The 27,885-nt window shown below is 48.0% G+C and overlaps 1 protein-coding gene across 1 annotated transcript in view; it reads right to left on the bottom strand.

Annotated features, from left to right (window-relative positions):
- Nucleotides 1-7,163: 7,163 nt before the first annotated feature.
- LOC145360427 (transmembrane protein 150A) overlaps nucleotides 7,164-27,885 on the bottom strand; it is a 43,434-nt gene continuing 22,712 nt past the window's right edge. The window contains exons 2-7 of the mRNA XM_080215633.1: nucleotides 23,128-23,175; nucleotides 21,657-21,728; nucleotides 15,812-15,879; nucleotides 13,977-14,107; nucleotides 11,966-12,143; nucleotides 7,164-7,931 (exon numbers count right to left, since the gene is read on the bottom strand). Coding sequence (XP_080071759.1) covers nucleotides 7,708-7,931; nucleotides 11,966-12,143; nucleotides 13,977-14,107; nucleotides 15,812-15,879; nucleotides 21,657-21,728; nucleotides 23,128-23,175 — 721 coding nt within the window. The 3' untranslated portion in view covers nucleotides 7,164-7,707. The remainder of the gene's footprint in view (nucleotides 7,932-11,965; nucleotides 12,144-13,976; nucleotides 14,108-15,811; nucleotides 15,880-21,656; nucleotides 21,729-23,127; nucleotides 23,176-27,885) is intronic.

Here is a 27,885-nt window from a genome sequence, read left to right on the forward strand (position 1 = left end):
TGGCGCCTCATCGGGTCGATGCACCCTCACCAGCTCCTCTTTCAGACTGTGGGAGGAAACCCACGCAGACACGGGGAGAATGTGCAAACTCCGCACAGACAGTGTCCCAACTCGGGAACCGAACCCGGATCCCTGGGGCTGTGAGGCAGCGGCGCTAACCACTGCGCTACCGTGCTGCCCTTTTCAGAGGGTGGTTAAGAGTCAACCACATTGCGGTGGAGCAGGAGTCACATGTAGGCCAGACCAGGTAAGGACGGCAGATTTCCTTCCCTAAAACAGTCGTTCCCAATGTGCCGTGAAAAGTGATTCGAAATTCCTATAATTAAACTAAAACTAATCTTCATCTTCAGCCCTGTGATTGGCATCTCCAAGACCCGATGGATCTAAGTTTAACGTTTGTTTATTAGTGTCACAAGTCGGCTTACATTAACACTGCAATGAAGTTACTGTGAAAATCCCCTAGTCGCCCACACTGTGGCGCCTGTTCAGGTTACACTGAGGGAGAATTTAGCACAGCCAATGCACCCTAACCATCACGTCTTTCAGACTGTGGGAGGAAACCCGAGCACCCGGAGGGAACCCATGCAGACACGTGGAGAATGTGCAGACTCCGCACAGACAGTGGCCCAAGCCTGGGATCAAACCCTGGCGCTGTGAGGCAGCAGTGCTAACTACGGTGCTGCCCCCTGGAAAGTGTTGGGAATCCATGCCTTAATGGGCATTAGCGGGAACTAGATGGGATTTTCCCAAAATGGTTTCATAATCATCAGATTCTCAATTCCAAATATTTTTTATTGAATCATCTGCTGTGGTGGGATTCGAACCCAGGTCCCCAGAACATTAGGGGCGGCACAGTAGCACAGTGGTTAGCACTGCTGCTTCACAGCTCCAGGGTCCTGGGTTTGATTCCCGGCTCGGGTCACTGTCTGTGTGGAGTTTGCACATTCTCCTCGTGTCTGTGTGGGTTTCCTCCGGGTGCTCCGGTTTCCTCCCACAGTCCAAAGATGTGTGGGTTAGGTTGATTGGCCGTGCTAAGAAATTGCTTCTTAATGTCCAGGGATGCGTAGGTTAGAGGGATTAGTGGGTATAATATGGGGGTAGGGCCTGGGTGGGATTGTGGACAGTGCAGACTCGATGGGCCGAAGGGCCTCTTTCTGCACTGTAGGGTTCTATGATTCTATGATTAATTGAGTTTCTGGATTAGTAGCCTAGGGATAATACCATTGGGCCATCGCCTTCCCACTTGGCTGGTCTATTCCAAATTCCTCTTCAGTTCTGCTCTCTTCTTTGAGAGCAACGAGCTCATTCTGGGTCATTGTGTCTCGTGTAGAAGCTGCCCCTTCATTCAGATAGATTTTCAGATGGAATTTTCCAGCAATGGAGCAAGCGCGGCTGGAAAATCCTGTCCAAAATGATAACCCCGGGTGGGATTTTCTGGCCGTTTCCGTTGGTGGGATCTTCCTGTGCCCCCACCAGCTGGGGGGAGGGTGCAAACAAGGAGAAACCCCCTCGACAGTGGAAAATCCTGCCATTAGTCAATGGCAGTCCACCAATACACACCCTGGGCAGGGACGGTGCAAACGGAAAATCTTGTTTCTCTTTCCTGCTGAGCTTTTCCAGCACTTTCCGTGTTTATTTCATACCTCCAGCTTCTGCAGTATTTTGCTTTCACCCTCTGACCTTGATAAGAACAGACCTTGCCGTGACTTCCTTCAACCTTATTTGCTTTTCTTTCTCTTGTTGCGAGCGGGATAGCTGGGCTTGACGTCAGGTCAGTATCTGAGCTCCCTCTCACCGTTTGCTCGATTCCCAAGGTCTGTGTTTAGGTGTGACGGTTTGTTACCATAGTAACTGCCGAGTCTTTTCCTCATTAGTCAGCAAACAGGTTCACTGATAGACAATTAAATCTGAGTTTGAGGAATCTCTCTACTGCACCCATGCCAGATTTAACATGTCAAAACATCACACAAAACCTGCCATGTTTCTCAAATGAATTCACACCCAATCCCAGTGCACTTCAAATCATAGAATCTTTGATTTCCTACGATGCAGAAAGAAGCCATTCGGCCCATCAAGTCTGCACCAACAATCCCACCCAGACCCTATCCCCATAACTCCATGTATTTACCCAGCTAATCCTCCTGACACTAAGGGGCAATTTAGCATGACCAATCCACTGAACCTACACATCTTTGGACTGTGGGAGGAAACCGGAGCACCTGGAGGAAACCCACGCAGACACAGGGAGAATGTGCAAACTCCACACAGACAGTGACCCAAGCCAGGAAGCAAACCCAGGTCCCTGCCACTGTGAGGCAGCAGCACTGTGCCACTGTGCCACCCATAAGTGACAACAATGAGCTTCTGAGGATGTCCAAGATATTTAATTACTTTTTTATGTTCTTAGAGAAGGTAATCTCACTGCCATTATGATAGCACAGCAGTGACCTACTGGGCGAGCTACCTAGAAGCCTGGTTGAACGATTTGGGGCGTGAGTTCTAATCCCATCAAGACTGTTTGTGGATGTCAAGTTCAGTTCATGAGACGGTTTGAGAGTGAATGTTAATATCAGTAACCACAAAGAGGAAACGATTGCATTCTCTTCAAAACACATTTGGTTCAGCCATGCCCTTTAGGGAAGGACACAGAAACAGAGAATAGGAGCAGGCAGCATAATCAAGGACCCCACGCACATTCTCCCTTCCACCTTCTTCCATCGGGAAAAAGATACAGAAGTTTGAGATCACGTACCAACCAACTCCAGAGCAGCGTCTTCCCTGCTGCCGTCAGACTTTCGAATGGACCTACCTCACATTAAGCTGATCTTTCTCTAGCTGTGACTGTAACACTATATTCTGCACTCTCTCTCCTTTCCTTCTCTATGAGCGGTATGCTTTGTATGTACAGTGCACAAAAAAACTTTTCACTACATACTAGTACATGACAATAAAAGATCAAATCAAATTCAGGAGGAGGCCATTCGGCCCTTCAAGCCTGTTCCACCATTCGTTATGATCATGGCTGATCATCCAACTGACCCCATCTTCCCCTCAGCTCTGATCCCCGTTTGCCCCAAATGCTATATCTAACTATTTCTTGTAAACATACAATGTTTTGGCCTCAACTACTTTCTAAGGTAGTGAATTCCACACATTCACCACTCACTGGGTGAAGAAATTCCTCCTCATCTCTGTCCTTATCCCCGTATCCTTAGACTATGATCTCTGGTTCTGGACACCCCAGCGCTGGGACATCCTTTTTGCCTCTAACATGTTAGAATTTTATAAGTTTCTCTTGAGATCCCCTCTCATTCTTCTGAACTCCAGTGAATACAATCTTAACCAACTCAATCTCTCCTCATACATCAGTCCCACCATCCCAGGAACCAGTCTGGTAAACCTTCTCTGTACTCTGTCTAGGGCAAGAACATCCTTTCTCACAATAAGTAAATCACAGTAAGTGAACATCCCAATTAGTTTAATTTTATTCCCTCTCATCTCACTTTTTCCACTAATGGGAACAGTTGCTCCCTCTCCACTCCGTCCAGGACCTCTCATGATTTTGAACACTTCCATCAAATTGTCTCTCAACCTTACTTTTCTCCAAGAGAAACAGTCCCAGATTCTCCAATCTATCTTCATAACCGAAGTTCCTCATTCCTGGAACCATTCCTGTGAATTTTTTCCACATTCTCTCCAACATCTTCACATCTTTCCTCAAGTGCGGCATCCAGAACTTGGCATTCCGCTAGCCACGCTCTTCCGGTACAGTTACAACACTGGCGTCTACCCAACAATGTGGAAAATTGTGGGGCAGCACAGTGGTTAGCACTGCTGCCCCACAGTGCCAGGATCCAGGTTCAATTCCCGGCTTGGGTCATTGTCTATATGGAGTCTGCACATTCTCCCTGTGTTCGCATGGGTTTCCTCCGGGTGCTCCGGTTCCTCCCATGGTCCGAGAGGCGAGCTGGTTAGGATGCATTGGCCATGCTAAATTCTCCCTCAGTGTACCCAAACAGGCACTGGAGTGTGGCGACTAGGGGATTGTCACAGTAACTTCACTGCAGTGTTAATGTAAGCCTACTTAAACCTTACTTTAAACAAAACTGCAGTTGAGGCTGGACTAGGCTCATATACAAATTCAACATAACCTCCCTGTTTTTGTACTCTGTGCTCCTATTAATAAGGCCTCAGATACTGTATACTTTATCAACCTGTCTGACCTCTATCAGTGACTTACGCACACATACGCCCAGGTCCCTCTGCTCCTGCACCTCAACTAAGAGTTTATTCTTTATATTGTCGCTCATGTTCTTCCTTCCAAAATGAATCATTTCTCATTTCTGAAGTTAAATTATTAGTCACAAGTAGGTTTACATTAACACTTCAAGACAGTTAATAAAGCACACAGTTTCCGAGGCTTAATTAATGGGAGCACAGAGTACAAGAGAGAAGGATTATGTTAAGTTTGTGTACAACCCTAGTCCAGCCTCATTTGCAGTTTTGTTTAAAGTTTATTTATTGGTCGCAAGTAGGCCACATTAACATTGCAATGAAGTTACTGTGAAAATCCCCTAGTTGCCACAATCCGGTGCCTGTTCGGGTCAATGCACCTAACCCGCACGGCTTTCAGGCTGTGGGAGGAAATTGGAGCATCCGGAGGAAACCCACACAGACATGGGGAGAATGTGCACACTCCACACAGACAGTGGCCTGAGACCCGGGTCCCTGGCACTGTGAGGCAGCAGTGCTGACCCACTGTGCCACCATGCCAACCCACATTCTCCACATTAAACTTCATCTGCTGTCTGTGGCACACATTTCGAAGAGACAAACGATCCCATTTTGAAGACATTCCATTCCACCAACTTATTGATGCCCCTTTGTCGATGCCCCATTATCGATGTCCCAATACACTATCCCCCTGGCGAAACCCAAACTGGGCGTCACTGAGCAGGTTATTGCTGAGCAGATGCTGTTTGATCGCACTGTTGATGACCCCTTCCATCACTTTACTGATGATGGAGAGTAGACTGACTGGGCAGTAATTAGTCGAATAGGATTTGTCCTGCTTTCTGTGTACAGGACATCCTTGGGCATATTCCACATTGTTGGGTAGGTGCCAGTGTTGTAACTGGAAGAGCTTGGCTAGGGGAGCAGCAAGTTCTGGCACACAGGTCTTCAGTACTATTGCTGGAATATTATTAGGGCCCATTGCCTTTACAGTATCCAGTGCCTCCAGCTGTTTCTTGATATCACGTGGAGTGAATCGAACTGGCTGGAGACTGACATCTGAGATACTGGGGACCACTGGAGGAGGCCGAGATGGATCATTCACTCGGCACTGCTGGCTGGTGATTGCTGCGAATGTTTCAGCCTGATCTTTTGCACTGATGTGCTGGACTCCTCCAGCATTGAGGATGGGGATATTTGTGAAGCCTCCTCCCCCAGGGAGTTGTTTAATTGTCCACCACCATTCCAGTTATAAGCTTTCAAAACACTAAGCTCTTTACTCCCAGGCCCCCTTTTTTTATTTTCTATTGGCTGAAAAGACAAAATGATGGATTGCAAAGAGACAGAGGCCCAAAAGACGTCAATATTATTGTGAATGGAGACAATTCTGAGTGCTGTACCCAGTATTTCCAGATAAATGTGAGAAAAAGACCAGGTTTGTTTGATTTATTGATGCTGACTTTTATTTCTAACAGTTTTGGATGCTAACTATAATACAGGATTAAATACAGTACATTGTCGATTCTCCGAGTGGACAGAACTGAACATAAAACATCAGGAAAATAGTCCCCACGCGGCAATGGTCTCCATTTTAACCTCGCGCCTCAGAGAGAAAGCGTGTTGGTGCAGGAGAATTCACAAAGGGATACCTGAGATCTGTGATGTCTTCCATTGAGGTGGGGTCTGCAGTAACACCGGGACTGACTGTGAGCTGCTCAAAGCAGCCAATGATGGAAGGGGATCGGAGGTGGAGCCAAGAGTTTGACTTTGCCACGCGGTGTTACGCTACCTGATAGGTCGATGGAGAAAGATTCAATAATACCGTCAAAAGGCAGGGGATGGAAAAAATCCCTGGGAAAGGAAAGAGAAACGAAATGGCAGGGAGACGCGCAATGAGCCTGGGAGTGGGACTGATTGGATGTCTCTTTCAAAGAGCCACCACAGGCCTGATGGCCCGAATGGCCTCGTTCTGTACCGTTTGATTCAATAACGACAGGCTATCAGTTCCTAAAGTACCGCAGATTAAAAATGTTCACATCATGTCTGCGCTGCAGTCGATGTGGTGGGGGGGAGCGAGGGGGCATGTGTGGGGGGGTGAGAGGGGACGAACTGTGCAGACTGTGTCAAAAGGCCGGGGAGGGCAGTGAGGAGGCTACGTGTCCAGATAGGGGTTGCTCTAGTTCAGCTCAAGTCTCCCCCTCCCCGACTAAGAGGCCAGGAGCCTCCCCTCCCCTCCCCGGATTGTGTGGAGAGTGGGGTCAATGGGTGGAGGGAAGCCTAAGGCATCACCACCCCCACCCCCACACCCCCCACCCCACCCACACCCACCCCTGTAAAGGGAGCAAAAACTTGGCATGAGAAGCCTCTGCCTCACATCAACCTGTGACGCCCCTTCAATCAGTTCAACGTCCGGTTAGAACCCGGATCAGCAAACGGAGAAATGCCTCACACTTCTTACATTCGGAAAGGTTGCCCCCATTGGAAGACCCCTCCCCCCCTCATCATTCGGGACAAATCCATTCCCGGGAAGACCCAGAGATCCCAGCTGGGGAGCCGGCTCCCAACTGTGGATCCAAGGAAGTTGGCGCCTGGTTGCTAAAATGACCCTGAGAGGCGGTTTGCGCTTTTGTTCTAACCTCCTCCCAGGGGTCCCCGGTGTAACGGAATGACAGAGAGAGGGGGGGTGGGGGAGGGAGGGGGGGGGTCAATTTCTCCCAGACTGTCGAACACTTTGGCTGGGCTCTGTGATTGGTCTGTCCTGTCATGCTCGTGTTTGCTGGGTCGAATCCACACCTTGACCTCCCTCAGGCCAGGCCCTCTTCCACCGGCAGTGCCTCGCGCTGGGGAATGGGGCTGGGGTAGCGAGCTTGGAAGCAGGCCTGAAGGTAGCCACTCCACACCCCCCACCCACCCACCCACCCATCCTGGCCTTTTGACTAAAGCTAAGCCCAAACCAAGGGCAAAGGTCGATGGGGACGGAGGGGAGGAGAAACCCGGGTAGCTGTCACATACTTTAGGCCTCCCTCATCAATCTGCTTGCCTTCAGATCCCTCCCCCCCCCCCCCCGGGGCAAGGATGAGTGGAACACTAACCCTAACACCTATCCTTGACCCTTGTGGAGGGAAAGGAGGGGGAGGAGGGCCAGTGACAACACCTGAGTGGGGAGTAGGCCTTAGAGAAGCCTAAGTGAAAACTTGACATGAGGTCTTCACTTCACATCAGACCCTCTTTGCAACTGGGGAGTGAGTGATGCCCCGGGGCATTGGGAGGAATATTGGGACCATAATGCTCCTCAGGACTTCACACCGTGCTAACCAGGTGTTCACTGACAGACAAGCCAACCCGTGGTTTCCAAAGAAGGACAAACATTTTGATAGCGATGAGAGAGATACTGACACTACGTAATCTAACTAAGGTGGAGAATGGTGTGGTTCCAACAGCCCGTAATCCCGCGGCCTGTCCCCGCTTGGCAGGTCATTTGTCGAAAGTGGCCATATTTGTCCCGCTGGGCTCGGACAGGATGGCAACCTTCTCGTCATCAGGCATACCGATCAGTGAGTGGAGGGTGGAGGTGGTTATGTGGTAAAATTCAAAAGCAAACAACATGATGAAGACGTAGAAATTTGTGGCCAAGATCCACTCGCAGATGGCTCCTATGTGTTGTTTCTTGAGGTCTGGGTGGACAAAGAAAGCCAAATCTGGCAGACTGTTAAAGAGAAGACACAACAAGGAGATGATGCATTGTTGAAGCATCCGTCACGCTCTCCCACCCTCCCCCCAACTCACTTCCGATGAAGAGATCTCCACATGGAGGCACTGTCCAGTCACTGGATGGTGCCTCTCTCAATGGGGACTTTGGTCCGATGTAGCCCCAGACTGGGCCGTACTCTTACACATCGCCCTGTATTCGCTGGGCAGCACGGTGACACAATGGTTAGCACTGCTGCCTCACAGCACCAGGGACCCGGGTTCGATTCCAGCCTTGGGTCACTGTCTGTGTGGAGTCTGCACGTTCTCCCCATGTCTGCGTGGGTTTTGTCCGGGTGCTCCGGTTTCCTCCCACGCTCCAAAGACGTGCTGGTTAGGCACATTGGCCGTGATAAATTTCCCCTCAGTGCCCTGGGATGCGTAGGTTAGAGGGATGAGCAGGGTAAATAGGTGGGGTTACAGATATAGGGCCTGGGTGGGATTGTTTTCGGTGCAGACTTGAGGCCGAATAGTCACCTTCTGCACTGTAGTGATTCTATAGTAAGAAGCCTCACATCACGGGGTTAAAATCCAAGAGGTTTCTTTGGTACCACGAGCTTTCGGAATGCTGCTCCAGCAGGTGACTAGGACTTACGGTGCCCACCCCATTCCAACGCCGGCATCTCCAATCACGGCTTTCTACAACACCAATATGTAGCCCGCTTGGCGTCACCCTTGTATCTTCCACCTTAACCCAAAAGTTCATGCGTGACAGAGAATGGAATTTTTCTCTCCCGCCCGCCATGGGAATTGCAGGACACAGACCATGCAAAGCCCGTTGATCCCAGGTGGGATTTTCCAGTGATGGCCGGAACTGTCCCACCACGCAGAATCGGAGCGGGTGAGGCTCCGACATCGGAAATCTCCGTTTACCTCGGGCGGGAGTTTCTGCTCTCACTCAATCTGATGCCTGGTCACAGACGCTATCCTTCTCGCCATCAACTGTCAGAGGCAGAACCAGTCTGTTCACAAATTTGGTGAGATGTTTGACTCTAAGGTGTGCTTTCCACCACACTAGGATTGCCTGTTTCCACTTATAACAACACCTGATTCTGCCATTGCCTCAGGTTTCCTGCTATTGACACCCTCTAGACTAATGGGGAGGAGGGCAATGGCCAATGACCATTAATCCAGAAACTCAGCTAAGGTTCAGGGGACCGGGGTTCAAATCCCCACCACGGCAGATGGTGGAATTTGAATTTAGTAAAAAAAGCCTGAATTAAGAATTTACTGATGACCATAAAATCATTGTCGATTGTCAGAAAAATCCATCTTTTTCAGTATTGTCCTTGAAAATCTGCCATCCTGCATGTGACTCCAGAGTCACAGCAAAGTGACTCTTAACTGCCCTCGGGCAATTATGGATGGGCAATAAATGCTGGCCAGCCAGTGGCACCCATGTCCCACGAATAACTATTAAATAACATGTACTAAGTAACTATTAAATCTTGGTTTGATCCATATTTTTAAGGAAGTACATTCTTTCAGGGCATTTACATAATTTAAAAAACATAATTGTAGGCAGAGAGAAATGAGGACATAAAAGTTGGCATTATGTCTTGGTGGATAGATGATTGCTTTATTTTCTTGAGTTAGATCCAATCTGTAATGAAATTAAGTTTTTTTTTCATTTTTTCACACGTGGCTGAGTTGGTAGTACTTTTCCTTTGAGTCACAAGGTTTCAGATTCAAGACGTACTCAAAGATTTGAGCATAAAAATCCATACTTAAACTCCAGTGACGGATTGCTGCACTGCTGGAGGCGCTGTCTTTTGTATGAGACATTTAAGCCAAGATCCTATCTATCCGAGTGGGTGGATGTAAAAAACCTCTTTGACATAATTTCAAAGAGAAGAGGTTATTGGTCACAAGAGGTTATTGCAAAAGGTCAGGGGACATGGAGTTGGGGGTAGGGTGTTAGCGTGGATTGAGGATTGGTTGTCAAATAGCAGGCAGAGAGTGGGGGTCAATGGGTGCTATTCGGATTGGCGGTTGGTGACTAGTGGAGTGCCCCAGGGGTCGGTGCTGGGGCCTCGGCTATTTACCATTTATATAGATGATCTGGAGGAGGGAACCGAGTGTAAGGTGTCGAAATTTGCTGATGACACCAAGATTGGTGGAACGGCAAATTGTGCGGAGGGTGTGGAGAGTCTGCAGAAGGATCTAGATAGGCTGGGCGAATGGGCCAGGAACTGGCAAATGGAATTTAATGTTGGCCAATGTGAGGTGGTCCACTTTGGTAGGAATAATGGTAGGAAGGATTATTACTTGCGTGGCGAAAAACTGCAGCAGGCGACGGTGCAGAGGGACCTCGGGGTCCTTGTGCATGAGTCGCAAAAACCCAGCTAGCAGGTGGTCAGGAAGGCGAATGGGATGCTGGCCTTCATAGTGAGGGGGATTGAATATAAAAGTAGGGAGGTCTTGCTGCGGCCGTATAGGGCATTGGTGAGGCCGCAGCTGGAGTACTGTGTGCAGTTTTGGGCGCCGTACTTACGCAAGGATATTTTGGCCTTGGAGGGAGTGCAGAGGAGGTTTACTAGGCTGATGCCGGAGTTGAGGGGGTTGAGCTATGAGGAGAGGCTGAATAAACTAGGCTTGTACTCGTTAGAGTTTAGAAGAATGAGGGGAGATCTCATTGAGACATATAAGATGATGAATGGGATGGATAGGATAGAGGTGGAGAGACTCTTCCCGCTCAGAAAGGACAGTAGGACTAGGGGGCACAGCCTCAAGATAAAGGGGGGGCAGTTTAGAACGGAGTTGAGGAAGAACTTCTTCACTCAAAGGGTGGTGAATCTCTGGAATTCTCTGCCCGTTGAAGTGGTGGAGGCTGCCTCGCTAAATATTTTTAAGACGCGGGTTAATAGGTTTTTGATAGGCAAGGGGATTAAGGGTTATGGGGAGTGGGCGGGAAGGTGGAACTGAGCCACGACAGATCAGCCATGATCTTATTGAATGGCGGGGCAGGCTCGAAGGGCTAGATGGCCTACTCCTGCTCCTATTTCTTATGTTCTTATGTTCTCTGTGGCTGGTGTTGACCTCTCTGCCTAATCACAGGATTGGTTAAATTTGACTCCCAGAAGCTTCTACCAAACAAGTCTTCCTGGTGGATAGACTGAACCTCGACTGTGACAGTCAGCGAGCTATTCCGCCAAGGAGAGCATCACAGTGGAACACACCGATCATTGAACTATAGAATCCTTGCAGTGCAGAAATAGACCATTCAGTCCATTGTGTCTGTACTGATAAAGTTTCTTACCCAGGCCTTCCCCTCTGCTCTATCCCCTTAACTGTTGTCATTTAGAATGCCAATCCACCTAACCAGCATATCTTGGAACATTAAGGGGCAAATCAGCATAGTCAATCCACCTAACCTGCATTTGTTTGGACACTAAGGGCGGCACGGTAGCACAGTGGTTAGCACTGCTGCTTCACAGCGCCAGGGACCCGGGTTCAATTCCCGGCTCAGGTCACTGTCTGTGTGGAGTTTGCACATTCTCCTCGTGTCTGTGTAGGTTTCCTCCGGATTCCTCCCACAGTCCAAAGATATGCGGGTTAGGTTGATTGGCTGTGCTAAGAAATTGCCCCTTAGTGTCTAGGGATGTGTAGATTAGAGGGGAATTAGTGGGTATAATATGTAGGGATAGGGCCTGGGTGGGATTGTGTTTGGTGCAGACTCGATGGGCCGAAGGGCCTCTTTCTGCACTGTAGGGTTCTATGATTCTACAATTAAATTTAGCATAGCTAATCTCCAAACCTTTAAGGGCAGGGTGCTGTTACAGGAGCTGGGAGAATTTCTTTGTAAACAGAACAGTGAATCTAATCAGATAGCTCTTCCAAAGGGCTGAATGCCCTCCTGTTCGCTGCACAGATTCTACAGAAATGTGTTCCCTGAAATTTGCCTCCATTGCTGAGTCTCCGAAGAGGCTGGAGGAAATGTTTAAGACCACCCTGGACCCAAACGGTCGCAACCAGTAAAGGATACAGCTGATAGAAAAGACCACTTGTAAAATAGTGAGAACGACACGGACAGGAGCCAGCAAGAACTCTTTCCCTGTTATATGGAGCCTGAATGTTAAAGCAGTCTGTAACATGCAATAAATACAACCGCTGACAAAACACAACGAGGCTCCAAAGTAGTGTAGCACCATGAGAACGGACGGCTGGAAGAGGAGAAACCGCAGGTTAAAATGCAGCAGAACTTATTTCAACACACTTTCCAATGCACTCAAACCCTAAGTTATCATTACCAATGCTTCAGGTCAAAGTAACAATCACATCAGGTTCTTAAGGAAGTGACTTGTTCTTTTATTCATTCATGGGGCATGTGCGTCACTGGCTGGGCCTGCATTTATTGCCCATCCCTAGTTGCCCTTGGAGGGCAGTTGAGAGTCAACAACATTGCTGTGTCTCTGGAGTCACATGTAGACCAGGCCTGGGGGTAGGGCAGGTACTTGGTTCCTTGAAAGTGGCGTCACAGGTAGATGGGGTGGTGAAGAAGGCATTTGGCACATTTGCCTTCATCAGTCAGAGCACTGAGTACAGGGGTTGGGACGTTATGTTACAACTGTACAAGACATTGACAAGGCTACATTTGGAGTACTGTGTACAATTCTGGTCACCAGCCTATAGGAAGGATGTTATTAAACTGGAAAAGGGGCAAAAACGGTTTACGAGGATGGGGCCAAGTATGACTCCAACTGGCGGAGAATTTTCCCCTGATTCCCATTGCCTGCAGTTTTGCAAGACATTACGGTCAAATGTGGCTTTGATGTCACAGGCAGTCACTTTCACATCGCCTCTCAAGTTTAGCTCTTTTGTCCGTGTTTGGACCAAGGATGTCAGGGACTGAGTGGTTTTGGAGAAACCCAAACTGGGCGTCACTGAGCAGGTTACAGCTGAGTAAAGCTGCTTGATGGTGCTGTTGACAACACCTCCCCCCCACTTTACTGATGATTGAGAGGGGGCTGATGGGGAGGTAACTGACCAGTTTGTATTTGTCCTGCTTTTCGTGGACAGGTCATACCTGAACAATTTTCCACCTTGCTGCTGAGATGCCAGTGTTGTAGCTGTACTGGACACACAGGAAAAGTTCCCCTAATGTCTATGACAATTATGGAAGTGAGCGATGATTAACTGTTGCAAATGGAAATTGGATGGACGTTTGAGGGCTATTGGGATGACAATAAATGGCACTTGTTGGATTATTCAACAGAGAACATGAGCTCGATGGCCTCTTTCTATGCTCTAATGATTATATGATAGCCCGTAAAACACTTAATATTTTAACAGGTTCACAAAAATGATCAAGATTATATATGAAATCTGTGTGAATGCGTAATGAGACCCCAAACTCAGTGATGTAGTTATCCACCACAGCTAATTATTCTACAACCCTGCACCAATTGACCATCAGATTTGAGTGTAGGGATAGGGATGTTTTGCTGCAATTGTACAGGGTGGGGAGTCCAGAACCAGGGGTCATAGTTTGAGGATAAGGGGTAAACCTTTTAGGATTGAGGTGAGGAGAAATTCCTTCACTCAGAGAGTGGTGTATGTGTGGAATTCACTCCCACAGAATGTAATTGAGGGCAAAACATTTTGTGTGATTTCAAGAAGAAATTAGACATAGCTCTGGGGGCTAATGGGATCAAGGGATATGGAGGAAGGGGGATCAGAATATTGAATTTGATGATTAGTCATGATCAAAGTGAATGGTGGAGCAGACTCTAAGGGCCAAATGGCCTCTTCCTGCTTCCTTGTTTCTACGTAACTCACTATTCTCCCCATGAGTCGGCTTCCCTTCCCTCAAGCGCTGGCGACAATGTTTTTTGAATCTACCGATTAACGATTGAAACAAAGAGGACGCTGACTTGTTTGCAGTGGGTCCACGGTGCTACACCTCGGAAAGGCGGCCATTTTGAATGGAGCCACACCCCCCCCCCACCCCCCTACGATGAGGCGATCGTGACCCTGTCGCAGACGCAAGCACTTACGTTACAGTTTCCAGCGATGAAGCCTCCCGCGGAACCGAAGAAACCTATAATCATGGCGGCCTTACTCAGCAATCCCTCGTCCACTTTCCGATCCACTATCTGAGCGTGGCGAAAAATACACACCAAAGCAACTGGAAAAAGGAGAGCAGGGAAGTGGTTACGCTCCCTCCATTCCTGCCCTCTCCTGTATTCCTCTCCAATTTCACCACAGTTGGAACCATCGAGGTTTACAGCACAGGAGGAGGACATTGGGCCCATCAGCCCATACTGGGAAATCCAATCACCCGATATCTTCACCCATTGTCCCCTTCACAGGTTCACTGCCTCAAATGTGACAAAGCATATAATATTGTGAAGTAAAAAGTCAAGTTTATTTATTACTGTCATAAATCCAAAGATGTGCAGGTTAGGTGGATTGGCCATGCTAAATTGCTGCTTCGTGTCAGGGGGTCTAGCATGAGGTTATGGGGACAGGGCCTGGGTGGGATTGTGGTTGGTGCAGGCACGAGGGGCTGAATGGCCTCCTTCTGCACTGTAGGGATTCTACCATTCTATGATTCTAAGTAGACTCTCGTTAACACTGCAATGAAGTTACTGTGAAAATCCCCTAGTCGTCACACTCCAGCACCTGTTTGGGTTACACTGAGGGAGAATTTAACATGGCCAATGCACCCTAACCAGCACATCTTTTGGGCTGTGGGAGGAAACCGGAGCAGCCGGAGGAAACCCATGGGGAGAATGTGCAGACTCCGCACAGACAGTGACCCACGCTGGGATTTGAAACCAGTGGCCCGTTCAGCACTGTGCTGCTGGCCTCTCCAGCAGGAATAAGCTCTGCCCACTGACTTTCAGTGTGACTCACACCCAGGCGCTCTGCAGTGCACAGAGTGTGGGAGAGTCATTCTGAAAATCCTACTGAAATAACCAGAGAGATTTACTCCCATTTTTACATGAATCCGACATTTTATTTTGGGAGAATTCCACCCAGTATAAAATACAGAGTGAAATTCTTAAACGGGTACAGGAGCAGAGGGACCAGGGTACATATGTCAAAAATCAATGGAAGTGACAGGACAGGTGGAGAGAGCATCAATAAACATTGTACTCTGGGCTTTATTGATAGGGGTGTAGATACAGGAGCACAGAGGTAATGCTGAACTCATACAAGACACCAGTTAGACCTCAGATGGAATATCATTTTTTTAAGTTTAATTTTAAGTTTATTTCTTAGTGTCACAAGTAAGGCATACGTTAACACCGCAATGAAGTTACTGTGAAACTCCCCTAGTCACCACAATCCAGCACCTGTTCGGGTACACTGAGGGAGAATTTAGCATGACCAATGCATCTAACCAGCACATCGGTGGGAGGAAACCCATGCTGACACAGGGAGAATGTGTAGACTCCGCACCTGAGCCAGGGATTGAACCCGGGTTCCTGGCGCTGTGAGGCAGCTGTGCCAACCACTGTGCCACCCTGTGGCCTTTCTAGTTGTGTGCTCTACAGTTGAATAAATATTCCTGAATTTAAACAATTACAACAAGACTTAAACCTTTCCTCACCAATCTGCATATCTTTCTGCACAAATTAACAGTTAAGAAACGGCATTCCAAGTTACCCGTATGGGTTTTGGAATTCTCTTGCATCTCACATTAGCAGAGTTGTTAACACACAGTTACTCATCTTTTACAGTCCACTGTAATCGCTCTGCATCCAATCGCACAAACCCATAACTCCATCAAAACTAATTCAAATCTCCCGCGTAACAATTCCATTCACTACCTGGTGGATGGATGAATTTTGTTTGCACAGTATTACCGCTGTGTAATACTTACATAAAACAGACACTGCGTTAAGCACCGCACTGTAGAGGGAGTTTTCAGGGAGGTTCATCCCACTGGTACTGAAATAAGTAGTCAAGAATAAGTATGGAGCCACTGTCTGCTGGTTAGCATAGACACAAGATTCACACAGTTAGGGTGCGAGTATCAGTACAGCTGTAGATGAGATGTAGACCATTCAGACAGATTATCCAAGATCCCTAATGTCCACTGATTCTTACAGAGATTTATTTAGTCTTCTGTTACCAATGTTCCCCAGGGGAAAAGAAACTCATGCTCATGTTAAGACACTCACTTCTCTTATAGTCATTTGACAAGATAGAATTGCTAAAAATGTTGCAGCAGTATTTAATCCTGCAGCCACGAGAATATCAAATTTCAAACACTCGTGACAATTGATACGACAGGGAAAATAATAATGAGGTATTAATAGAATCCAACGGAGCAGAAGGAGGCCATTCGGCCCATCGAGTCTGCACCCACTCTGTGAAAGAATCCCAACCGGGCCATCCCCTCTATCCTGTCCCCGTAATCCCGCTCATTCTGCATGGCCAATCCACCTAACCTGCACATCTTTGGACACTAAGGGGCAATTTACCATGGCCAATTCACTTAACTTGTACATCTTTGGAGTGTGGGAGGAAACTGGAGCACCCGGAGGAAACCCACACAGACATGGGGAGAACGTGCAGACTCTACACAGACCCAAGGCCGGAATTGAATCCAGGTCCCTGGCGCTGTGAGGCAGCAGTGCTAACCATTCTGCTACTGCGCTGCCCTAAAAGACTTCTATCAAGCCTTCTCTCTGCTGGAGAAAAGCTAGCCAGCCTGTTCGATCTTTATTGAATCTCTCTGCTCTGGCATCATTCTAGAATACCTTTGCTGCATCTTCGCCCCTGAAGCTTTGTCCCTTTTACAATCTGGATACCAGTGCTGTGTTCTCTTCACAATGTGCTTTAACCAAAGTTCTGTTCCAGTTGCAATCCATTTTTCCTCTCTTTTGTAAGCTTGAAAACTTAACCTTAAATACCTCTACGCTAATCACTTTAACCCTATTCCCCTGTGCTATCCAGTTTCCCCATTCTCATCACTCTTTGAGTGAGATAGGAGAATGCATTTGTAGCAGGACACATTCATAAAGAACTCAATTATATAGGGAGCTGTTACAAGGCAGAATCACAGAATCCTACAGCGCAGAAGGAGGCCATTCGGCCCATCGAGTCAGCACTGACCACAATCCCACCCAGGCCCTACCCCCATAACCCCATGCACTTATCCTAGCTAGTTCCCCTGACTTTAAAAGGCAATTTAGCATGGTCAACCCACCTTACCCGCACATCTTTGGACTGTGGGAAGAAACTGGAGCACCCGGAGGAAACCCACGCAGGCACAGGGAGAACCCACACAGACAGTGACCCAAGCTGGGAATTGAACCCGGGTCCCTGGCGCTGTGAGGCAGTGGTACTAACCACTGTGCCACCCTGCTGCCCAATAGCACAATCGCAGGAAAACTCAGCCACAGGGCAATACAGTTATGGAAGGGGTCAGCAGACCATCGAAATCTCGGTGCTGTAGCTGTGATTTGACGGAGACTGATGAACGTTGCGATTGGGTGTAAGTAGCTTGTTCCAGGGCATGCCAGGCAGCGATGAGGTGGAAGCAAGAACTGAAGGGTTGATTTACAAGAACACAGAGCTGAATAGTGAAGGGGCAGAAGGGGACTAATATAGTTAGATAATATCAGACAGGAAGAATCATAGTGCCACACGCTCTGCTGCAATGAAGCAGGAGATACTGGGGCAGGAGCAGCGTCGTTTTATTAAAAAAGCAAAGACTGAACGATAGGAATAGGGTGGCACAGCGGTTAGCACTGGGACCCGGGTTTGATTCCCGGCTTGGGTCACTGTCTGTGCGGAGTCTGCACATTCTCCCTGCGTGGGTTTCCTCCCACACTCCAAACATGTGGGGGTTAGGTTGATTGACCATACTAAATTGTCCCATAGTGTCAGAGGATAAGCAGGTTACGGGAATAGGGCCTGGGTGGGATTGTGGTCAATACATACTGAATGGGCCAAATGGCCTCCTTCTGAATAATACAGATTCTATTCTATTCGCCGTAACTTATTTTCACACTGTTGTCAAGCAGGCTACGCTCTTGAACACAGCAAGATCCCACAGACAAGAAATGAAACCAATATTGAATTTTTGGTGGAAGTGGGGAGGGTCATTGGCCAGGTTTAGGATGGAGGTGAGGGAAATATCTCCACTGGGACAGCTGCAAATCTCCCTCCCAGACGCTGCATCATTGAGAATATCTGCGGGGAAGTGAGATGGATTGATCTCTGGTCTTTCAAGGGATTGTGGCTGGGGGTGGGGGGGTGGGGGCTGCGGTGGTATGGGGAGAGGTTGGGACTGTTCTCCTTGGAGAGAAGGCTACAGGCAGATTTGATCAAGGTGTTCAAAATCATGAGGGGGGGCTGGCAGGGTAGAAACGGTTCCCACTCATAACAGGATTGAGAATGAGAGGATACAGATTTCAAGTGATTTGGAAACGAAGTGATGCAAGAAAAATCTTAGTCACGCAGCGGGCGGTTGGGATCTGGGATGCGCTGCCTGGAAGTGTGGTGGAGGCAGGTTGAGTCGAGGCATTAAAGAGGGCATTGGGTGATTATTCGAATAGAAACAATGTGTGGGGGAAAGGCAGGGGACGAAGTCATGATGCTCATTGGAGAGCCCAATACAGACGCGATGGGCCAAATGGCCTCCTTCAGCGCCACAATGATTCAGTGATCTTCGCAAATGATGGGCTAGTTCAAGGACCTGTGTGGCCTATTCTTGCTCCTGTTTAATCTGTTCCTATCTTATGCTCTTAATAGACTCGCTGCCTTTACATTGTCCCATAGGCCGAGATTACCAGGGGAGATCTAAAATAGGGACAAAGGGAGAGGATTGATTAGAGACTAAAACGAAATGGAGAATTACAAATGTGACACCTCTGTTTCAAACTGGGCAGAGGTTCAACCCCCGAGGCACAGGCCTATCAGTCTCACACTGGCACGGAGGGAAACTTCCGGACACGGGATATTGTCATTTGGAAAACCCATAACTATTTCCAAAAAAAAAGGTTCACATAAAAACCACAACCACTCACACCCAGTCCTGCATTACACCCATCATTATACATGAGTAAACTATGTTGCTGCAACTCTGCTGCCTAAGGCACTAGGCCCCACCTGCTTTATATCAGTGGTCACTATTTATTTTCTCTTTATTTTTTATACATTTTGCGGGTATCGCTGGCAAGGCCCATATTGGTTGCCCATCCCTGAACTGAACTGAGTGGTTTGCTGGGACAGTTGAGAGTCAACCACATTGCTGTGGCTCTGGAGTTACATGTAGGCCAGGCCGGGTAAGGATGGCAGATTTCCTTCCCTAAAGTGAACCAGATGGGTTATTTTTTTAATGACAGTTTTGTAGTCACCATTACTAAAACCAGCTTTCAATTCCAGAATGATTACTCGAAGGTAAATCTCCCCAGTTGTTGTGGTGAGAATTGAACCCAGATCCCCCAAAGCGTTGGTCTGGGCCTCTGGATGAATATTCCATGTAATATTACCAGTCATATTAGATTTTGCAATGTAATCCAGAAGAGATCCAACTTGGACTGGGGGCATCACCCTATTTGAGACTGATGTGTTTTTCGTAAGGTGGGCAGTCTAATTGATCCATTGCATCACCAGTTATCTGTAGGATTGATGAACTGACTGGTCGTAGAGTTATAGAGGTTTACAGCATGGAAACAGGCCCTTCGGCCCAACTTGTCCATGCCGCCCCTTTTTTTTAAACTACTAAGCTAGTTCCAGTTGCCCGCATTTGGCCCATATCCCTCTGTACCCATCTTACCCATGTAACTGTCTAAATGCTTTTTAAAAATGGTACCCACCTCTACTATTACCTCTGGCAGCTTGTTCCAGACACTCACCACCCTTTGTGTGACAAAATTGCCCCTCTGGATTTTTTTCTATCTCTCCCCTCTCACCTTAAACCTATGCCCTCTAGTTTTAGACTCCTCTACCTTTGGGAAAAGATATTGACTGTCTAATTGATCTGTGCCCCTCATTATTGATCACCCTCAGCCTCCTATGCTCCAGAGAAAAAAATCCCAGTCTATCCAGCCTCTCCTTGTAACTGAAACCATCAAGACCCAGTAGCATCCTAGTAAATCTTTTCTGTATTCTTTCTAGTTTAATAATGTCCTTTCCACAACAGGGTGACCAGAACTGTACACAGTTTTCCAAGTGTGGCCTTTCTAGGTGCTGTGACTTCATGGGCTTGTGAAGGGTTAGCAGTCCCTGAGTGAGTCAGGCTGATTTACCCGCCCCTAGGGATGGTCTTTTAGGCCTCATTAAGGTCAGGTTCGGAGGTGGACAAGAGCTAACAGCCCTGCCACTCTGTGTGCTGGTTCCCCAGCTCCATCCCGCTTCCCGGATATTCTTGCGGAGTTCAGATGGGGAGCCAGGGATTGAAAGGCCTCCTCTCCTGCCCACAGTGGGAGCCAATCAGGCTCACTAAGAATCCAACTGGGGCCAATTAAGGAAGGATTGAAATTTTCCAGTTTGGCCCCAGGAATTGCAATGTTTAGGCCAGAGGACCCAGATTCCCAAACAGGCCCAGAAATCCAGACAGGCCTAAAGGCCCAGACAGGCCTCAAGCCCAGGTCTTGAGTCTCAGGCAGGCCTATGGTCCCAGGCAGGCCCAGAGACCTAGGCAGCCCCAGAGTCACAGGAAGGACTGGAGGCTCTCCCTGTGAGCATATCTCCAAGCCAGGTTAAAGGGACAGCCCTGTGAAAGTCCAAAACGAGCGGCTGTTGCCCTCTTGGGTGGGTTCAGGATGCAGAATCAGAGCCGGCCTGTGTCCCTCCCCCCCCCCCCCGCCCCGAATATCCAATCCTTTACCTGAGTGTAGTTGAAATCAGCTCACTTGTTGGGGGTTTGTACGACTGAGGGGGAAATTAGGTAACCAACTAGAGAAGGGTTTCAGTGATTCAACTTGTAGAGGTCATGAGGGAGTCAGGAGAGAGAGTTTTAATTCTCCCATGAATGGCCGGAAAGGGGCTTAAACCTGAAACCCTAGCTCGCTATGAACACATTTAGTAGAACTAACCCCAATCTCCCCCCACCCCCACCCCATTTTATTCCCCGGATCCCCTTTTATTCTCTGCTCCAACCATCATCAAACTATTCCAACGGTGGACAGATGCCCAGAATTGACTTGGTGGGCGCATGCCAGGGATGAGGGATGGCGGAGGGCATTGCCCATGGCCAGGTGGTCAGGTGTATGGCCCCCCAGATAATACCTATCTCAGGATAAACCAATCCTAAAGCATATACACGTGCAAAGTGTCTAAAGCTTGCTTCAAGAGCTGGGAAAGGTTTCCTCAAGTTTCTCCACACCCAATATAACGTGAAGCTGCAAGTGTGTGCACACATTCCTGCCCGACATATTGGAGCCTTAGTAGTCCAATTAGTGGCTGATAAAAGGGTGCTTGAGGCGTCCGATTCCCGGAGCACAGACTTGATCATTAACTCTGATTATCTATTCCACAGCTCTCTGTGTGGGAAGATTTAGCTGCTGGCAATCCTAAGGACAGAAGATTTGATTCGTTATCACATTGTAGATGCACAAATCTCTGGAAGTGTGATTCTGTTCCATTGCATTCCCTGCTAATTTTAAACGCTCCCTATCGCATCGCCCCAGCATTGCGAGGATACTTTATCGAAGTACGACAGCTGAACCGAATACCATGGGATGGAGACCACACAGGAGGCCACTGCTTACCTTACAAAGGGCATGTTTTGAATGGCACAACATCTCACAGAGGCATCAGCAGAACAGGAACGATTGTACACCCTGTGGGGTGGGGAGGGGAGAGAAGGGCCAGACATCAATAATTTACACACACAGGGGAGGTTTCAGATCAAACTCTCTCCTCTATGGCGAGCGTGAACATTTAAACAGCTCAGCTTTCAAACAGCTCAGCACTAACCCAGAGCAATAACGGTTAGCGTGCCATTAGCCCCCTCTAATCTCTTTCTATCCCATTTCACTCATGTGGAGATGGATTAGACCCCTTGGCCCTGGGGCCTGTTCCACCAGTTGGTTAGGCCAGGCCTGACCTACACCTCATCACCATTACCCTGTCTACCATCATAACCCTTCATATCCTTACATTCCAAACACTACCTCAGTTTTCAAAGTTTCACTATTCCCAGAATCTTCAGTCTTTAGGGAGTTGGGTTCCAGAATTCCACCCTACAGCCTGATAGTAGGAGTTTCCGGATTTTCCTTCTGAATGGCCTATCTCCACTCTGAAGGCCATTCCCGCTCTTACTGGAGAGGATACTTCCTCCACCTCTCTCAATTTGAGAACCTTGATTGGATCACTCTCAACGGAATGCAGACTAAAGTTAGACCCCCACATCCTTACAAATTAAATCACGCTGTGCCCTTCCTCAAACACATTGGATGGTTTTCCAGCCGCGCTCGCCTCAAAGATGGAAAATCCTGCCCGAGGTCAACAGAACCTTTGCATGATCCGTGTCCCGCCCACTACAACTCCTGTGGGGACAGAATGGGAAAATTCCACCCACTGTCTGGGATTCTTCGGTGGTGGGATCTGTCGCCAGCGGGAATGGAAAATTTGACGTTCCAGCAAAATTCTGCTGACTCTTAGCAGGCATCGGAAAATCTCAGCCGGGAGCCAGATCGGAAGATTTTAGCCGATATTCCTCCATTTCTCAAGGAGTGGAGCTCAGCACTGAGGGCCTTGCTCCCGATGTGGTCCAGCCCAGGCTCTGTCCAACTGAAACATCAGGTTCTTCCCTTTTGTATTCCCTTCTCCCGCCTCCTTTCCCCGAGTACCCTGAAATGCCGCAATCCAACTCATTTGTTTTCCATTCCCGCCGCGAATTTCCTGTCCCAAGTTGACGGACCTTTTGCAGGAATGTCGAATTACCCAACCCACCCGTGACCATTCCTGCAGCAGACAAGACTGGAAAGCTTAGACAGTAGCGTGTGTCACATCGTCTCGTAACCACAGTGACGGGGGCTCAGGGCTCGATGGATGCAGCGACATTCAGATGCCAGCCCAAGTGCAAGCTTCACCAAGGGGGGCAAACAGGGGGCATGGAGCAATTGTGAGAGGGAGTCAATCCCCATTCCTCGTGGCGAGTGACGGTGTGGGGTGCCCTGGTTAATTCAAGCTACATTCACCCTGCCTTCATTTGAACATTGAAAGGTGGCAACGTACCAGTTGTATAATGGGCAGACGTGGCCATTTGCCAGGGCAAGACCATACCTGTTGGCAGAAAGAGAATTCATTAAATACACACTCAACAGCAACCAATCAGCCCAAATGCATCGAGTAATTTCACACAGTGCTCGGTTTGACACCACTTTTCCGCAGCTTATCGTTAGAACTGTTTTGGGCGATTGAGATACTGTTTCCAATCTGACTCTACCAGTTGTGTAGATCTGCGGAGTTTGAGTTCAAAGCTGAATCCAGCCTCATTGAGATAACCCCATTCACATTCACCGCAAGGATTTCCCCATTCCCTCCTCCCATTGAAAAATAACCTGATTCCCTGTGAGCAGACACATTTCCCCTCCAGTCACACTGGTCCCCAGCTCATGTTTGAATAAACGCCCTTCATTTTGACTTTGCTGCCATGGAGATTTGGTACCCCAGTACTGCTTTCGATCTGGGAGGCCTTTGCATGGTCTTCCAGCTTAACACCTCTGGATCCTGGAATTATTTGATTGCTGCTATGACTTTGATCAGTGTATGGAGTATGAGCTCCCTAATTAAGGAGTTACAGATCCAAGCAGTGGGCGATCGAGGGGGTTGTCCAACCCGACTGTCTGCCCCTCTATCGTGGCTACATTTGCAACCGGGTATCCCTGGAGAGGGACTATGCAGCGTCTGGGGGCACTGTTGATATCTTCTGTGCCCGCTGGGCACCACTGGGAGTGGGGTTTATTATTATTGACCCTTTTAATCACATTTTAATTTGATGTTTTAAGTTTCCTCTCCATTTTGTCTTTTGATCCAGGCAGGTCCCCTCCTTTTAGGGAGGTGCCCCTTTTGAGTTGTCCTTGAGTTAATTTGATTTTGTTTATTTGGTTGGACAACAGAAGATGTCCCTGATTAAGGAGCCTGTTGATGGTACAATCAGGGAGTCTTTTCCTTGTATTTAACAGGAGTTCCTCTGGCACTCCCAAAGGTAGACTGTTGGCTGATTGCACTCTGTGCACTGCTGTTAGACAGCTAAAAGGGGTTTTAGTGAAGGGACTTCTGCTTCCCAAGACTTAATACAGTCAAAATGATGGGATAAAGTCTCCATATCCTCTCCTCTCTCTCTCTCTCTCTCTCTATCTCTCCCCTCTCTCTCCCGGGGCAGGATTTTCCCCGTGGCCTTCCCAATCCCTTATCAGACTCAAGTGCAGGTAAAAAAGGAGGTGGTAGCAAAACCTTATTGTCACCGGACTAGTAATCCACAGACACGGGGGACCAGGGTTCGAATCCCATCACAGCTGATGGTGAAATTTGAATTCAATAAAAATCTGGAGTTAAAAATTTGAATGGTGATCACGATTACCATAAAAACCCATCTGGGTCACTGATGTCCCATTGGAAGGAAATCTGCTCTCCTTATCTGGTCTGGCCTACGTGTGACTCCAGAGCCACAGAAATGTGGTCGATCTCAGTTCAAGGGCAGTTAGTGATGGGCAGATGGTGACGGCTAAGCATGCTGGGAATGTTGGTCAATTTATAGATTAAAACCAGATGCAAGTGGTAAAGAGGTTGTGGTCTAGGAGCTGTGATCTGAAGCTTCATGTATTGGTCAGATCAGGGAAGTGGTTTACATTAACTGCGACATTGTGGCTCTGAATTTTATGGCTGCTATGTGTGGGACATGTAAAATGAGCTAAGCGTCATGACGTCATTCAAAAGTAATTTCGCTGGATGTTCGGGCCATGTGATCAGTTTCTGGTAACGCAATTGGCTGGATGACAGAGAATCATCTGGAAGCAAGCGGAGAATTGTGGATAAAGGACATGTGAGTTCTTTGGTTAGCAGCGATAACTCCAAGAAACAAACCATCATAACAAAGCTTGTACCCTGAAGGATACTTCAGAGAGAAGAAGATAGATTCTACAGCGAGGATATTTCTTGGCCAAGGGTCTCCTAAACTCAGTAGTATCTATTTTCAGTTAAATAGTTAAAGTTGATGTTCAGTTAGTGTTAAAGTTCAGTAAAGAGTTAATGAGTTGCAACTGCTCATTAACTCTTTACTGAACTTGTGTTTGAGTTTGTGTTAGAGTTGGTGTTGGTGTTAAATAAAGAAATATTTGACTTACTGTCCTTGTTTGTCTCTTTAAACTGGAATGCTTGGAAGGTGTTTAAGTTAAATTATAAGTGTATAATAGTACACAGAGGGAGAATTTAACATGGCCAATGCATCCCTAACCAGCACGTCTTTTGGACTGTGGGAGGAAACCAGAGCACCCGGAGGAAACCCATGCAGACACGGGGAGAACATGCAGACACCACACAGACAGTGACCCAAGCCAGGAATCGAACCCAGGTCCCTGGTACTGTGAGGCAGCAGTGCTAACCACTGTGCTACTGTGCTGTGTCCAGTGTTTGATGGGGCAGTTTATTTGACGTCTATATTGCGCAACTGTCTGGGAGTGGCTGACTGATAAGCGATTCGCTCTCTTTCTGTCACTGATCTTTGACTTTGCCACTGACACTGCAGGATTGCCCAGTGGTACTGACAACCCAGGAACAAAAGCAGAGTGAAAAGCATTCACTCTCTGCCAACCCCCAGACTGCCAGCTCCTTGGCATGTTGGCGATGTAAAGTTACCAGCTCTGATTAGATATGTTATGCATTCCTGGGATGGCAAGTCTGACATATGAGGAGAAACTAAGTCGGTTAGGATTATATTCACTGGAGTTTAGAGGAGTGAGAGAGGAATCTCATAGAACTTATAAAATTCGAACAGGATTAGACAGGGTAAATTCAGATAGAATGTTCCCAATGGTGGGGGGAGTTCAGAACTAGTTTATTTATTAGTGTCACAAGTAGGCTTACAATGAAGTTACTGGGGCAGCACGGTGACACAGTGGTTAGCATTGCTGCCTCACAGCGCCAGGGATCCAGGTTCAATTCCCGGCTTGGGTCACTGTACGGAGTCTGCACATTCTCCTCATGTCTGTGTGGGTTTCCTCCGGGTGATCCAGTTTCCTCCCACAGTCTGAAAGATGTGCTGGTCAGGTTCATTGGCCGTGCTAAATTCTCTCTCAGTGTATCGGAACAGGCGCCAGAGTGTGGCAACTGGGGGATTTTCACAGTAACTTCATTGCAGTGTTAATGTAAGCCTGCTTGTGATACTAATAAATAAATAAACTTAAATACATTGGAGTTTAGGTATGAAACATATACGAAGTTAAATTAAAAATCTAGGGGCCATAGTTTGAGGATAAAGGACAGACCCTTTAGGACTGAGGTGAGGAGAAATCTCTTCACCCACAGGGTGGTGAATGTGTGGAATTCACTCCCACAGAATGCAGCTGAGGCCTAAACGTGTGTGATTTCAAGAAGGGATTAGATATATCTCTTAGGGCTAAAGGGATTAAGGGATATGGGCGGGGAAGGGGGGAATCAGGATATTGAATTCGATGATCAGCCATGATCAAAATGAACGGTGGAGTAGGCTCGAAGGGCCGAATGGCCTACTCCTGCTTCTAGTTTCTATGTTTCTACGTTCCTGGAGTTATGGGCCTCCTGATTCTGACAGCTCTGTGCGTTCCCTCCCTCTCTGTCCATCTCCAATGTTTACTTTTCTGAAAGGAAATTTTAAAAACTGATTTAACACGGTGTCATTTTGCTCCTGTGTAATTTGGAACAGTTTGGTTACGCTGGGTCAACAATTGCCGACTAATTAACCTGTCCCTCGATGCCAAAATCAGCAGCAGGATTGCCAAGGCCACGGTTGCCGCGTCCAACTTACATGTGGTTGTTCAGCAACCGCTCCAAAAGATCAAAGCTCTGGGTGTAGCAGCCTTGCGTTCTCAGCACGGACAACTCAGGCGAACCGAAGAAACAGGCCCCACTTCCACCTTACCGCCCCGGAAAGATATTGGGGCAATTCCTGGCAAGGTGCACGGCGCAGTGGTTAGCACTGCTGCCTCACGGCGCCAAGGACTCAGGTTCAATTCCCGGCTTAGGTCACTGTCTGTGTGGAGTTTGCACATTCTCCCCATGTCTGGGTGGGTTTCCTCCGGGTGCTGCAGTTTCCTCCCACAGTTCGAAAATGTGCGGGTTAGGTGGATTGGCCATGCTAAACTGCCCGAGTAACAGGGGGATTAGCAGAATGAATATGTGGGGTTATGGGAACAAGGCCGTGTGGGATTGCGATCAGTGTTGACTCAATGGGCCAAATGGCCTCCTTCTGCACTGTCAGGGTTTTATGATTCTTGGGGGGCAAAAGAAAGGACAAGATGGCGGAAAAGGGCACAGCAGAAGGAAAAACTCATTGGTCCACCTTGGACTGTCTGTGCCACCTGGGAGAGGGAGTGCCATCCACCAATCAGCCTCTGCAGCCTGAACGGACAATGTCCTATACAGAATTGACCTTGCCCTTGGTGCAGTCCACCATCTCCCAGACGAGTGGATGCCTTCGACTTGAACCAACACTCTGAACATGAACATTTAATTTCACAAATATTGTACAGCCTTGACAGAATGTCTATCACACACAGTTACTAAGGTGCCCCTCCTGACTTTGTGAGTGGGAGGGAATTGCTATTGGCTTTGGGCGCGAAAGGGGTTCTTTGCGTTATCCATCATCACGGGTTCCATGGAAACCACAATGAAATACATTCCAAAGGCAATCAATATCCCTTCACAAACACAACCCATCGCTGTGTTTTTACACAGAAAACAACCCTGGGCCCTTCACAGAGGCTTGTTGGAGGGTGGGGGACTGGGGGTGGTGTG

Source organism: Carcharhinus amblyrhynchos, chromosome 31, assembly GCF_965287045.1.
Source record: "Carcharhinus amblyrhynchos chromosome 31, sCarAmb.v2.hapA, whole genome shotgun sequence".
NCBI classification, from domain to species: Eukaryota; Metazoa; Chordata; class Chondrichthyes; order Carcharhiniformes; family Carcharhinidae; genus Carcharhinus; species Carcharhinus amblyrhynchos.